This window comes from Bufo bufo, chromosome 8 (genome assembly GCF_905171765.1).
Source record: "Bufo bufo chromosome 8, aBufBuf1.1, whole genome shotgun sequence".
NCBI lineage: Eukaryota > Metazoa > Chordata > Amphibia > Anura > Bufonidae > Bufo > Bufo bufo.
The window spans coordinates 155,017,248-155,031,799 of NC_053396.1; the positions used below are offsets into that span (position 1 = coordinate 155,017,248).

At 45.3% G+C, this 14,552-nt stretch overlaps 1 protein-coding gene across 10 annotated transcripts in view; it reads left to right on the forward strand.

The window, feature by feature from the left end:
* MCF2 (MCF.2 cell line derived transforming sequence) overlaps positions 1-14,552 on the forward strand; it is a 208,738-nt gene that overhangs the window by 137,413 nt on the left and 56,773 nt on the right. For all 10 annotated transcript variants that reach the window (XR_005773943.1, XM_040405657.1, XM_040405660.1 and 7 more), the window contains 3 exons: positions 9,844-9,936; positions 10,229-10,321; positions 11,947-12,072. Coding sequence is in view for 9 of the 10 variants with exons in the window: in XM_040405657.1 (XP_040261591.1) it covers positions 9,844-9,936; positions 10,229-10,321; positions 11,947-12,072 (312 nt within the window). In the remaining variant the exon portion in view is untranslated. The remainder of the gene's footprint in view (positions 1-9,843; positions 9,937-10,228; positions 10,322-11,946; positions 12,073-14,552) is intronic.

Here is a 14,552-nt window from a genome sequence, read left to right on the forward strand (position 1 = left end):
TCCCTCCGGTCAGTGGACGAGTCTTTCAGAGCTGTGGGTTTGATTTACGACGACCTGGATCAGATTTCCCTGGCCGAGACTAAGTTGCGTGGCTTGCGGCAGGGAAAGCGGTCTGCGGAGATCTACTGCTCTGAATTTAGGAGATGGGCTACGAATACAGAGTGGAATGATCCAGCTTTGCATAGTCAATTCTGTCAGGGATTATCTGAGAGGCTGAAAGAGGCGTTGGCCTTTCACGAGAATTCTGAGTCTTTGGAGGCAGCCATGTCACTTGCTGTACGTATAGATAGACGTCTAAGAGAGAGATCTAAAGTCCCTCATTCTCAGGAGGTACTATCATATGAGATGTTGGCTCCCTCTGATACTTTGTGTGGAGAGACTCTCGAGTTTACGCCTTGTGATGAGCCTATACAGCTAGGGGGAGCTACTCCTGGGACTGCTGGTAAGAGCTTTGGTCATATGAAGGGGGTCTGTTTTTGTTGTGAAAAGAAGGAACATTTTGTGAATAGTTGTTTGTTCTTGCAGCGTCAAGGTAAAAACAAGAAAAAGACGTTTAATCCCCAGCACCATAGTTATATGCCCAGCTACCACTAGGAGGCACTAGATATATAAAAAAGGTTGGTACCCTCTCCACAGCACTAGGCTATTCAGTTTTAGTCTAGTGTCCGTAGGAGGCAAACATGACCTGCTCTTTTTTCGCAGGTCTTGCTGCTTTTTGTTATTTTATTATTTTTCCTTTCTTCTGCAGGTCTCGACCTGCCGCAGGATGGGGCTCCATTGTGAATTGCCACTTTAGTTGCACCCCCTACGGGCGTGTACTCAGATACCTCGTTGGTCACCCAGTCCCCATTGACTGCATCCGCAGTGGCATGCCGGCATTCCAACGGTCCCCGTGTTGAGTCTGCCGATGGGGTGACCCTGCGGCGCCCTGAGACATCGGACGGTGATTATCTCCCCTGCGTCCCTGTCCCAGAGTTAGTGGGGGTCCCGGGTTAGGTCCCCTGTCGTGGCCAGGGATGGGATCAACTTGTTGGGGGTCCAGGGTGCTACTCCCCCTTCTTTAACCCCTTCTCCCCCAAGCAGGGAGGTATTTCTCCCTCTGGGAGGGGGGGGGACCCTTTATCTCTTCCCCCTCCCTACTTTCTGCCCCCCCTGGGGTCCTTTTCTCTTCTCCCTGGCCACACCGCTTCCTTTGCGGCCTCCCCCTGTCCACTCCCAGGCCTCCCATCTACTTTAGTCCCCGGTTTCTGCCGGGACTAGGCCGCTGCGACCCTCTGGTGCTCCTTTTTGCCCTGCTTTTCTCCTCCCTGAGCGTTGCTCCTCCTCAGGAGCCCCCCTCACCTGTTTTATTTTTTTTTCCATTCTGGAGTGCCCCCAGTATCCCGCGGTTCCGTCCCGCCGACGGCGCACCTTTTCCAGCCACCTCATTAATTGAGGCCCCAGCTTCCACCATACCCGCCCCCTTCCCTCGATTCCCGGGCTTTTGCTGGCTCCTCCCCGCTTCTCTCAGCTTCTGGAGGGGTTCCCCCTCCTCCTATGCCAGCCAAGAGCGGACTTTAAGCCTGTGGGTGCTGTTTTCTAGAAGAAATAGCCTCCATCTTGCCAGCAGGGGGGTCCTTTCTCTCTGAGATTCTGCAGCTGCTGCAGCACCTCTTTGGGGACTCTGCCCCTGGGATCCAGTAGACAGCCTTTGGCTGGCTGCTTTCTTTTTCAGGTTCCCTCTCAGGCCTCATGTCCTCTTTCTGAGGACTCCCATTCCCAGCCCCCCTCGGGGGTTGCATGTATTTGGGTGCACCCGTTTTGATAAAGGGTTGCCACGTGGTCAGCCTGTCCCTGTTTGTGCACAGTAGCTCCCAGGCCCTCTCATGACGCCCTGACCTACTTCTTTGTCGGTCTGTCCTGACTGGGCCTCTTCCCTGTCCCAAGCCATAGGGAATCCTGTCCGATTTACTCCCTGGACAGGTCTGAGGCTGGTGACAAACCCTTCCCTGCCATTCCATCCGCTGTCTTGGGGGACACCTCTGCTCCGATTCTCTCTCGGTAACAGAGCATCAGGCGGTCTTCCACCATACAGATTCTATCTGGGTGGTTAAAGACAAATGTCCACTGAGGAACCTCTCCTCTCCAGGGTTGGTATCCCCTCTAGTGGACTTTTGGATGGCGCTCCCCTGGCTGCACAAGGTAAGTCAGCCCACCACGTGGTTAGCATGCCGGCACACCTACATGGTGTCCTAGGTACTTACGCCTTCCCTTTAGCAGGGGGGTACTTGTACCACTGCCAAATGCTGTACCAAGCAGTGCAGCTATTTCTCTGTACCAGGGGCTATATTCTACACACCCTCATAGTCGGAGAGTGTTCCCGCCAGGCGCTGTACCCATTCTGGTGCTAGCGTGCGACACGTAACCATATATATAGAGGGAGCCCTGGTTCACCAGAGTGAGTGCCTGTAGCCATTACAGTACACTATGCAGCCGTATCCGAGCAACTACATTGCTCCCTTCATAGGTAGAGTACCTGTACCATCTCCAGATGCTGTAGTCATTACAGCTGTCTGGTTCTCTAGTGCTACATCCCCAGGGGCTGTAGCCATTACACTTGTTCTAATGTGCACCAAGCAGCCACATTGCTCCCTTCATAGGTAGAGTACCTGTACCATCTCCAGATGCTGTAGTCATTGCACCTGTATGGTTCTCTGGTGCTCCATCCCCAGGGGCTGTAGCCATTACACTTGTTCTAACTTCACTGAACTAGCCATAATCATTGTTGGATTGGAACTTGATGATCAAAGTATACCTCTTTAGAACCCCCAGGAACTTGACCGCAATACCTAGAACAACCCAAAACTTCCCCATTAAAACAGAATTACCCAACTGAGGGTTACTAGACGCTCCGACAAGTCCCCGCAAACAACTCCAACAATAGGACCGCGGGTTCAACTAGAGAAACCTGTCGGGCCACTAGTCCCTAAAATTAGGTAAGTAGCCCAAGTGGGTGGCGACAATCAAATAATGCAAGTGTGGAACAGTAAGTAATATTCAATAATATTCAATAACAGTAATAGCAATAAGGCCAGTTGAGTCCTATCACTTGCTTTAACCTAACACCTCGGGCTGATTATATGCAATATTGACCCATAGCTATCAATAATCTCTTTTGTGGACTCTCTGTATCCCTCAATTCAAAGAAAAACAACATATATTGGCAAATCTATCCACTTATCGTGAGAACCTTAAAGATGGTTCAATCCCCTTCTGGTCTGGGATCAGCTGCACGTATCTGACGTTCATGTTCGGCCAAAGCAGCTACTCTCAATTTTGCTGGGTAAATAATGAAATAGGAAATGCCAAGTTCTCTCAAGCGGCGTTTAATATCTAAGAATCTGGCTCTTCTTTTTTGAATCTCTAGAGAGTAATCAGGGAATAGTGACACCTTGTGGCCATTAATGGACATGTCCGGCATTTCTCTGACTTTTCTAAGGCTAATATCCCTGTCTCTGTAGTGTAATATCTTCATTAGTACAGGTCTAGATGGGGCCCCTGGTGGTAACCGGCGCGTAGGGACCCGGTGAGCTCTTTCAATTGCAAAGAGTGGAGTCAATGTCTCTATTCCAAACTGATCTTTCACCCATTTCTCAAAGAATTCAGTGGGATTCATCCCTTCCGCTTTTTCAGGAGCTCCCACTAGTCTGACATTATTATTACGCAGACGATTTTAAAAATCGTCCTGTTTGGCCATAATCATGTCCAATTTATGTGCGTGCTCGCTTGTCTCTCGTCTAAGGGGTGGCAGGGCGTCCTACAAATCCCCCATGTGGCCTTCCAGAGTGGTTGTACGTTCCGCCAACCTCTTCAAATCATGTCGCACTATGGACACATTCTCTTTAATAGTTCCCACTTGCGTCGTGAGTACATTCAGTGACTTGCCGCATTTAGTTATGGCTCTCAGCACATCTTTAAGAGTTGGTTCTTCCAGATCTAGATCCACCTCTGGGGCCTCTGACTCCATATCTGCACCACAGGATTGCAGGGGATCATACCTGTTAGAAGTGCGTATATCCTCTTTTCTGATCTCAGAGCCCTCTCTGTCCGACTCTGGGCCCTTTGTCAGTGGTGGTCGATGCCGATCATCACGGGCCTCTTTAGCATGGGGTGAAGCAGAGTTCTGGGCATATTTGCCAAGTTTGGCCGCAGCCTCGCGCTGTAAGTCTCCTGCGCGCTCCTGAGGTCTCGGAGTGTCTGGTCCGGCGCCATCTTGGGATTCACTGTTGGCTACTCTTGCCCCTCTCCGTCTGGTCATCTCGGCACCACAATTAAACTTTTCAGGTACCAGGGTGTAACCTGTGTATTCCGGATTGCATACAAGGTCCAGCAACAGAAAGTTTCGGGTCTATTCAGGATAATATTCCGATAGTGTGTAGGAGCTCAACTGGCCTGCGTCCGCTCACATGCTCGGCTACAGGGCTGGTGCAAGGATTTTTGCCAACACAAGAGAAGCTACATTTTGGCGCCCCCCCCGGCAGCTCACCTGGCCCTGGTCCCGTCTGCATCAGCTGGATTCTCCTCTGTGTGGTCCTGGTATCTTCTCTCTGCTTTCGACAATCACTAGTTTGAGGACAGTATTTTTCGCCCTCTAAGACGCACCGCCCTCTAAGACGCACCTAGGTTTTAGAGGAGGATAATAAGAAAATAATATTTTCCATTACACCTCAGGTCAGACCAGCAATCAGACCCCCAATGTTAATCAGACCTCAGATCAGACCCCCAATGCCTCAGATCAGCCCCCCATGTCAGCTATCAGCCCCCCATGTTGGCTATCAGCCCCCCATGTTGGCTATCAGCCCCCATGTCAGATATCAACCCCCCATGTCGGCCCTCTGCCCCCATGTCGGCCATCATGCCCCCATGTCAGCCATCATGCCCCCTATGTCAGCCATCATGCCCCCTATGTCAGCCATCATGCCCCCTATGTCAGCCATCATGCCCCCTACGTCAACCATCAGCCCCCCATATCATCCATCACCCCCCCCATATCAGCCATCATGCCCCCATGTCAGCCATCATGCCCCCCATGTCAGCCATCATGCCCCCCATGTTAGCCATCAGCCCTCCATGTTAGCCATCATGCCCCCCATGTCAGCCATCATGCCCCCCATGTCAGCCATCATGCCCCCCATGTCAGCCATCATGCCCCCCATGTCAGCCATCATGCCCCCCATGTCAGCCATCATGCCCCCATGTCAGCCATCATGCCCCCATGTCAGCCATCAGGCCCCCATGTCAGCCATAAGGCCCCTATGTCAGCCATCATGCCCCCATATCAGCCCCCCATATCAGCCATCAGCCCCCATGTCAGCACCATCATGCCCCCATGTCAGCCATCAGCCCCCATGTCAGCCATCATGCCCACATGTCAGCCATCATGCCCCCATGTCAGCCATCATGCCCGCCATCATGCCTCCCCATGTCAGCCATCAGCGCAAATAAAATAAAAAAATATATCTTACCTCTTCTGCTCCTGGACGCTGTTGCTCCTCACCACCAGCAATCTCTCTCTTCTTCCTGGTTCTCGGCTGTCAGCTGTGAAGACTGCTCAGTGAGGTCACATGGTGCTCAGCCCTGCACAGCAGACAGCCGAGCGGAGGACAAGGAAGCGGTGAGTACAGATCCTTCACCACTTCCCAGTCCTCCGGTACTAATGAAGTGCTTTCAAAATGGAAGTGCTTCATTAGTATTCGCCCCATAAGACCCAGGGGCGAAAAATACGGAGTATTTAAAAAAAAAAGTTTCATTTTTCCTTTCCCCCCGTTTCTGCGCCCTAAGGCAGCCACTTGGTCTGCCTTATTATAGCGCTGGCCCTGCTCGGCTAGCCACGCCCCCCGAAAGAAAGGTTATGCGAGAATATATATCCGAGAGTTTGGCGAAAGGACATATCAGACCATCCAAATTCCCTGTAGCTGCTGGCTTTTTCTTTGTAAAAAAAGAAGGATGGTACCCTGAGGCCACGTCTGGACTTCCGTGAGCTCAACCGTATTACCAGCTGTGATCCTTACCCTTCCTTTAATCTTGGATTTGTTAATCAGATTGTCGGTGCCAAGGTGTTCTCTCAGTTGGATCTGAGAGGGGCTTATAATCTGTTAAGGATAAAAATCTGAAGGCACTTATGCGGTTTTTGGGGTTTACCAACTACTACCGTAAATTTATCCTGAACTATTCGACTGTGGTTAAACCTTTAACAGACATGACTAGAAAGGGTGCTGATTTCTCTGTTTGGTCTGATGATTTCTCTGTTTGGTCTGATGCGGCATTACAAGCCTTTTCAGCTGTGAAGGAGTATCTTGCTTCTGCCCCTATTCTAGTGCAACCGAATGTGTCACAGCCGTTCATTGTGGAAGTTGACGCATCTGAGGTTGGGGTAGGAGCGATCTTGTCGCAGGGTCCTTCACCTAGTAAATGGCGCCAATGTGCATTTTTATCTAAGAAACTCTTGACTGCTGAAAGAAATTATGACGTGGTTAAAAGGGAATTGCTGGCCATTAAGTTGGCTTTTGAAGAATGGTGTCATTAGTTGGAAGGAGCAATCCATCCTATTACTGTGCTTACTGATCACAAAAATCTGGCTTACTTGGAGTCGGCTGAATGACTGAACCCAAGACAGGCCAGATGGTCGTGGTTTTTTACCAGATTTAATTTCATTGTCATCTATCGCCCTGGGGTTAAGAGTGTCAAAGCTGATGCTTTGTCGTGTAGCTTTCCTGGAGGAGGTGATTCGGAAGATCCTGGTCCAATATTGTCCGAAGGGGTAGTTATATCCGCCCTATATCCCGACCTGGAGGCAGAGGTGTTGGAGGCTCAGGGAGATGCACCGGATTCTTGTTTTTCGGGGAAGTTGTTTGTTCCATCTGAATTACGTCACAAGGTGTTCGAGGAACATCACTGTACTGTTCTCGCAGGACACCTTGGGAGCAGATCCACTGTTGATCTCATATCTCATAGATTCTGGTAGCTGGGATTGCGTAAGTGTGTTGAGGACTATGTGTCAGCCTGTAGTACTTGTGCACGTGCTAAGGTGACACATACTCGGCCTTCCGGGTCTTTGCTTCCGCTGCCCATCCCGTCCAGACCATAGACTCATTTATCCATGGATTTTATCACAGATTTACCTAATTCTTCAGGGAAAACTGTGATTCTGGTTGTTGTTGATCGATTTAGTAAGATGGCACACTTTATAGCATTACCAGGTCTTCCTAATGCTAAAACTCTTGCACAGGTGTTTGTCGACAACATCGTGAAACTACATGGTATTCCCTCTGATGTGGTGTCTGATAGAGGGACTCAGTTTGTTTCCAAATTCTGTCAGGCATTCTGTACTCGTCTGGGGGTACAATTGTCTTTCTTTTCAGCCTTTCATCCTCAGTCAAGCGGACAGACCGAACGCACAAATCAGAATCTAGAGACTTACTTGAGATGTTTTGTCTCTGAGAACCAGGAGAAGTGGTCTTCGTTCTTGGCTTTGGCCGTGTTTGCTATAAATAACCGTAGACAGGAGTCCACTGATAAGTCACCGTTCTTTGGGGCATATGGGTTCCACCCGCAATTTGGCACTTTTTCTGGTACTGAGACTTCTGGTGTACCGGAAGAGGAAAGATTTTCCTCTTCTTTGTCATCTATCTGGCGGAAAATTCTAAATAATCTGAAAAAGATGAGTAAGAAGTATAAACATATGGCTCACGAGATGTATGAGTGGTCCGGACCTGAGAGTGGGTGATTCTGTGTGGCTGTCCACAAGAAACATTAAGTTGAAAATACCTTCTTGGAAGTTGGGTCCAAGGTTTATTGGTCCATATAAGATCACTGCCGTTATTACCCTGTAGCCTTTCGTCTTGAACTTCCTCAAGCTTTGAAGATTCATAACGTGTTCCATAGGTCGTTGTTTAAGAGATATGTTGAACCTGTTGTGCTGTCATGGTGCACGGTAATTTGGAATTTGAAATCGCCAAGATAATTGACTCCCAAGTTCTCCATAGATCCCTCCAGTATCTTGTGCACTGGAGGGGTTACAGATCTGAGGAAAGGTTGTTTGTCCCAGCGACTGACATTAACGCAAATTGTCTGGTGAGGGCCTATCACAGAGCTCATCCGGAGAAAGTCAGTCCTGGGTGTCCAGAGGCCACGCGTAGAAGGGGGGGGGGGGGTACTGTCACGGTCACTCCCAGGCTAGGTGTTAGAAGGTCGGAGAGGCTTTCTGCACGTGATGTCATCTGACAGCCTCTTTTAATTTCACTTTGTTGTTGATGGTAATGACCACACCTCTAGTCAGGTGCAGCATAGTGGTCATTACTATTGAAGTCTGGCTACTCCCTTCACTCCTTGCGGTGTATAGCTTCATTTGCAAGTGGAAGAGCTGGTGTGTGTTGTCTCCTCTGGTGTTCCTGCTCTTTCTTCTACTTCAGGAGTTAAGTGTCTCATTCCTTTGTATTTGTTTTGTGTTGTTTCCCCTGCCTTCTGGTATCTGGTCTGAGTCAAGACCCCATTCCTTCAGCTTAAGGAACGGGTCGTCTTTGGGCCCTATCACTACCTCAGGGCATTATAGGGTAGTCAGGCTTTAGGTTACAGTTAGCAGTCAGGGCTAGGGTTAGGATTCATTAGGTGGTGGCATTCTCCTCTCCCTAGCTTCTAGGCCAGATACCTTCCCCCCCTCCCTTGTGTTTGGTGTGCTGTTCCCTCTCACACCTCGTCGTGACAGGAGAAGGCTGTCCATCAGTGTTGTATAGGCGGTAGAAGCCTGCACCTCATTCACACATTGCACCCCTTCTTCACACCCCTGCCATAACATTGTAACAAATAAACTGTAAACGATCTGAAACTAAAACATCTTCACACATAAATGACAGATTGCTGAAATCAATAGGGTTCACAGGTTCGCTTTAACAGCAGTCTACACAGAAGTCTACACAGCAGTGAAATATATTATGCTAGGTCCAGCACAGTTCACTTTTACTCATTTACCAACTTCATGAACTCCAGTTTTGATATCTCCTGTTTTTTTAAATTTTTTATAACATTCCTATGAGATCCCCTTCCTTATACAGGTGGATTAGCTCTAATATTCTCAAAAATACCTTTTTTAATCATTTTAAATTCTCATTAGAAAATACTGTACAGTATTTATGACAGTTAAAACAGATTTGGGAAGGTATTGTGTCTGTTTGAAGGGTGACATAACAACTATGATACCTGTGGGAATGCATTTTGCTAGGAGCACATAGCTGAAGTCAGTTTAAAGATTAGAAGAACTAGATCGGATAGAAGAAATAGGGTAGGAACACATTTTGCAGCATACCCCAGCCACATGCAGTGGCCAATGGGTGCATGATTCAGTGGGTAAAACTGAGGTTTTCCTTTTGAAATCATGCAAGCATTGGCTATTGCATGTACCCACATGCGGACACTGCAAACACGTGTTCTTACCTTTAGAGCAAGCTAGGTGTGCATAAGTCAACAAAGTAGGGTGTACAAAGTGAAGGCCAGATTTACGCATGGAATTTTTTCATACATGATTTTTAAATAAATCCTAGAGTTTATCTTAAGAAGAGAAAGAGTGTAAAGGAAAGGCTTAAACTAGTCTTTTTTTTGTACCCCAAACAACACACTCATCCCCACTGATTTGGATAGACACTCTGAAGTTCCAATAGGTCCATCTTTGTGTCATACTGCTGTCATTGCTGCTCATAGCATGGGCCTAGGTCTATCTATCTATCTATCTATCTATCTTGTTCTACCAATCTTATACTTTGTATCTGCGAATGTTATTGCTAATGAAACTTTTAAATTCTTTTTGTGCAGAGAGAAGATTTCCAGATGTATGAAAAGTATTGTCAGAATAAGCCCCGCTCTGATTCTCTCTGGCGTCAGTTTTCAGACAGTGCATTCTTTCAGGTATCTAAGACTGGTGTTGGTCCATGCTCATCAATCAAACAGGTCTCAATTCACACAATGTATGTTGTGTTTAGATCATTATTACAATGCAGGTTATCAATTTATGAACAACTTTCAGGATATTAAATTACTATATCTGCAGTTTGCAATTCAAATAGCAAATGCTCAGACCTAGTAGTAAATCATAAAGGAGTGTATGTATACTTTTTGTTTCGCTAAATCTCATTTTGTTTATACAGATATTAATAGATAAAATGTTTATAATTGACCGCTGACACCTTTGTTGATGCAGGAATGCCAGAAAAAACTGGAGCACAAACTTGCACTGGACTCTTATCTTTTGAAACCAATACAACGCCTTACAAAATACCAGCTGCTTTTAAAGGTAATGATCAAGGATGTCTTTATGAACAATGGTGATCAAGGAAGTCTTTATTAACAGTGACAATCAGGGATGTCTTTGGGAATAATGATGATCAGATACCTCTTTAGGAACAAGGAATATCTAGGATGTCTCTTAGAACAAGTGGGATCAGGGCTGTCTTTAGGACCAAAGATGATCACAAATGTCTTTAGGAACAAAAATGATGAGGGATGTCTTTAGCAACAAGTTTGTTCATGGATGTCTTTAGGTGAAAGGATGATCTGGGACCTCTTTAGGAAGAAGGGTGATCTGGGATTTCTTGAGGAACAAGGGTGATCATGGATATCTTAAAGAACAAAGATGATCTGGGATGTCTTTGGCAACAAGGATAATAACGGATGTCTTTTGGAACAAGGATGATCAGGGATGTCTTTAGGAACAAAGGTGATCAGGGATGTCTTTAGGAACAAGGATGCTCAGGGATGTCTTAAGAAACAAGGATGATCTGGACTATCTTTAGGAGCAAGGGTGATAATGGATGCCTTTAGGAACAAGTATATTAGTGGGTGACTTCAAAAATTATCTTGGATGTCTTTAGCAACAATGATAATAACAGATGTCTGTATGAACAAGGATGATCAGGGATGTTTTTGGAAGCAATAGTGAGTGATCAGGGATGTCTTTAGGAGCAAGGATAATAATGGATGTCTTTAGGAAGAAGGATAAGGGGTGGCTTTGGGAACAAGGATAATAATTGATATCTTTAGGAACAACGATGATCAGGGATATCTTTAGGAACAAGGATAATAATGGATTTTTTTTAGGAACAAGGATGATCAGGGATGTTTTTAGGAAAAAGGATGATTTGGGATGTCTTTTGGAACAAGAATGATCATCCTTCATGACTGACATATAACATCTTGCATTGAGCTGATGGTAGGCACAAAGTGTAAAAGGGCTGTTATAAATTTTTGACAACGTGAATGAATTCTAAAAACAAATCTCAATTGACACTGCTTATGATTGTCATGCACTGTGTATGTTGTACAGTAAACATGGCACTATATAGTATCTGTGTCCTCTATAAAAATGAAGTCCTCATTTGCATGATTGCCTTATTTTGTGCTGTTAGGCTGGTTTATGGCTTCTTCTCAGGAACTAGATTTACACAATCATGTCATTTTGTAATATTTCTAGTAGGCAACAAATTAAAACTTGACTTTCCTGGTAAATCAAGCTTATTTGTCATAATATGCATTTGTAATGCAAGAGCTTTTCTCATCTTAGACATTTATGGCATCCTGCGGCCTCTGTCAGTGAAGAAGTTTCTGTGCATGCATAACTCTCTCAATTCATTCATGGGAGTTCTAAACATGGCCAACCAAAGCATGCTTGACTGTTGTTCAGAACCTTTATAGAAATAAAATGTGAGAACTGTGCATGTGCAGACAGCTCTCCATTTATGGCACCTATAGGATGGGGGTTCGGTACATAGGTGCTGGTCCCAGAGGTTGGAGCTGCATCTATCAGACATTTATGGCATATCTCTTGGATATGACATGAATGTCTATGATGGGGAATACACTTCAAATGCAACAAATATTTGCATTCCTTTGACTCTTTTTGACAATATTGCACATTCACAGGAGTTACTGAAGTATAGTATTCATTCAGAGGGAGTCCAAGAACTCCAGGAAGCTTTGGTTTCTATGCTGGATCTATTAAAATCAGTCAATGACTCCATGCATCAGATTGCTATTACAGGGTATAATGTAAGTATGGATACTTTCTGATACATAATATAGATTATAACTGTTATTGCAAATATATATTTATTGCCTATTCATAAGGTAAAGCTGTAAATGTGTACTATACTGGGACAACCTTAGTACAAGTATGAAATATACAGTGGCTCAATGATTATCCACTTACGGAATGCCTTGCTGCATTGCGGTCATAGGTTTGACTTCAACTTCAGTAAGTGCAACATCTGCATGGAGCTTGTAGGTTGTCCCCATGTTTGCTTGGGTTTCCTCCCAACTTCCAAAAAACATACTGACAATAAATTGGCCATTGTGTGACTGTATTATTCAGAAAGAGAATATGAATTGGGGACAAGGACTGAGGTTTAAAATTATTTGGTATAAGCAACTGAAACAAATACATGTACAGGGAGTGCAGAAATATTAGGTAAGTTGTATTTTTGAGGATTAATTTTATTATTGAACAACAACCATGTTCTCAATGAACCCAAAAAACTCATTAATATCAAAGCTGAATATTTTTGGAAGTAGTTTTTAGTTTGTTTTTAGTTTTAGCTATTTTAGGGGGATATCTGTGTGTGCAGGTGACTATTACTGTGCATAATTATTAGGCAACTTAACAAAAAACAAATATATACCCATTTCAATTATTTATTTTTACCAGTGAAACCAATATAACATCTCAACATTCACAAATATACATTTCTGACATTCAAAAACAAAACAAAAACAAATCAGTGACCAATATAGCCACCTTTCTTTGCAAGGACACTCAAAAGCCTGCCATCCATGGATTCTGTCATCTGTTCACCATCAACATTGCGTGCAGCAGCAACCACAGCCTCCCAGACACTGTTCAGAGAGGTGTACTGTTTTCCCTCCTTGTAAATCTCACATTTGATGATGGACCACAGGTTCTCAATGGGGTTCAGATGAGGTGAACAAGGAGGCCATGTCATTAGATTTTCTTCTTTTATACCCTTTCTTGCCAGCCACGCTGTGGAGTACTTGGACGCGTGTGATGGAGCATTGTCCTGCATGAAAATCATGTTTTTCTTGAAGGATGCAGACTTCTTCCTGTACCACTGCTTGAAGAAGGTGTCTTCCAGAAACTGGCAGTAGGACTGGGAGTTGAGCTTGACTCCATCCTCAACCCGAAAAGGCCCCACAAGCTCATCTTTGATGATACCAGCCCAAACCAGTACTCCACCTCCACCTTGCTGGCGTCTGAGTCGGACTGGAGCTATCTGCCCTTTACCAATCCAGCCACGGGCCCATCCATCTAGCCCATCAAGACTCACTCTCATTTCATCAGTCCATAAAACCTTAGAAAAATCAGTCTTGAGATATTTTTTGGCCCAGTCTTGACGTTTCAGCTTGTGTGTCTTGTTCAGTGGTGGTCGTCTTTCAGCCTTTCTTACCTTGGCCATGTCTCTGAGTATTGCACACCTTGTGCTTTTGGGCACTCCAGTGATGTTGCAGCTCTGAAATATGGCCAAACCGGTGGCAAGTGGCATCTTGGCAGCTGCACGCTTGACTTTTCTCAGTTCATGGGCAGTTATTTTGCGCCTTGGTTTTTCCACACGCTTCTTGCGACCCTGTTGACTATTTTGAATGAAACGCTTGATTGTTCCATGATCACGCTTCAGAAGCTTTGCAATTTTAAGAGTGCTGCATCCCTCTGCAAGATATCTCACTATTTTTGACTTTTCTGAGCCTGTCAAGTCCTTCTTTTGACCCATTTTGCCAAAGGAAAGGAAGTTGCCTAATAATTATGCACACCTAATATAGGGTGTTGATGTCATTAGACCACACCCCTTCTCATTACAGAGATGCACATCACCTAATATGCTTAATTGGTAGTAGGCTTTCGAGCCTATACAGCTTGGAGTAAGACAACATGCATAAAGAGGATGATGTGGTCAAAATACTCATTTGCCTAATAATTCCGCACGCAGTGTATAGTTGGTTACCATCATATATGTAGCATTCTTGAGAAATTCTCGTTTGTTAAAGGGGAGTTTACCATATTGATTTATTTATTTTTATAAAACTAAAGCAATTGAGTACATACTGTTCATTAAAATATCCTACCATTTTGTGCATACAGTTCCTTTGCAGACCTTTCACAGCTTAAAGGCTACTAACAAACCAGATCCTGCAGGCATGTTACTCCACTTTTATTACCCCTTTTAATGTCTGTCAAAGGTATTTTAACACCACTAAAAGACTTATTTTTATCAGGGGCGGACTGAGAACTTAAAGTGGCCCTGGGAAAAATACAAAAAGTGGCCCCGTTTTGTAGTCGGGTCCAAATTGATGGAAGGCAGGACCAGCAATACCATATTGTGGCACATTATATCACCCCAACAAAGCCACAAGCCACAGTCCATCACAAAATACTACCAGCAGCACTAAATACATTCCCAAAATCTTTCAAATACATTCCCAAAACGCTTGTGCGTTTCAGACAGTACCATCTGTCCTCA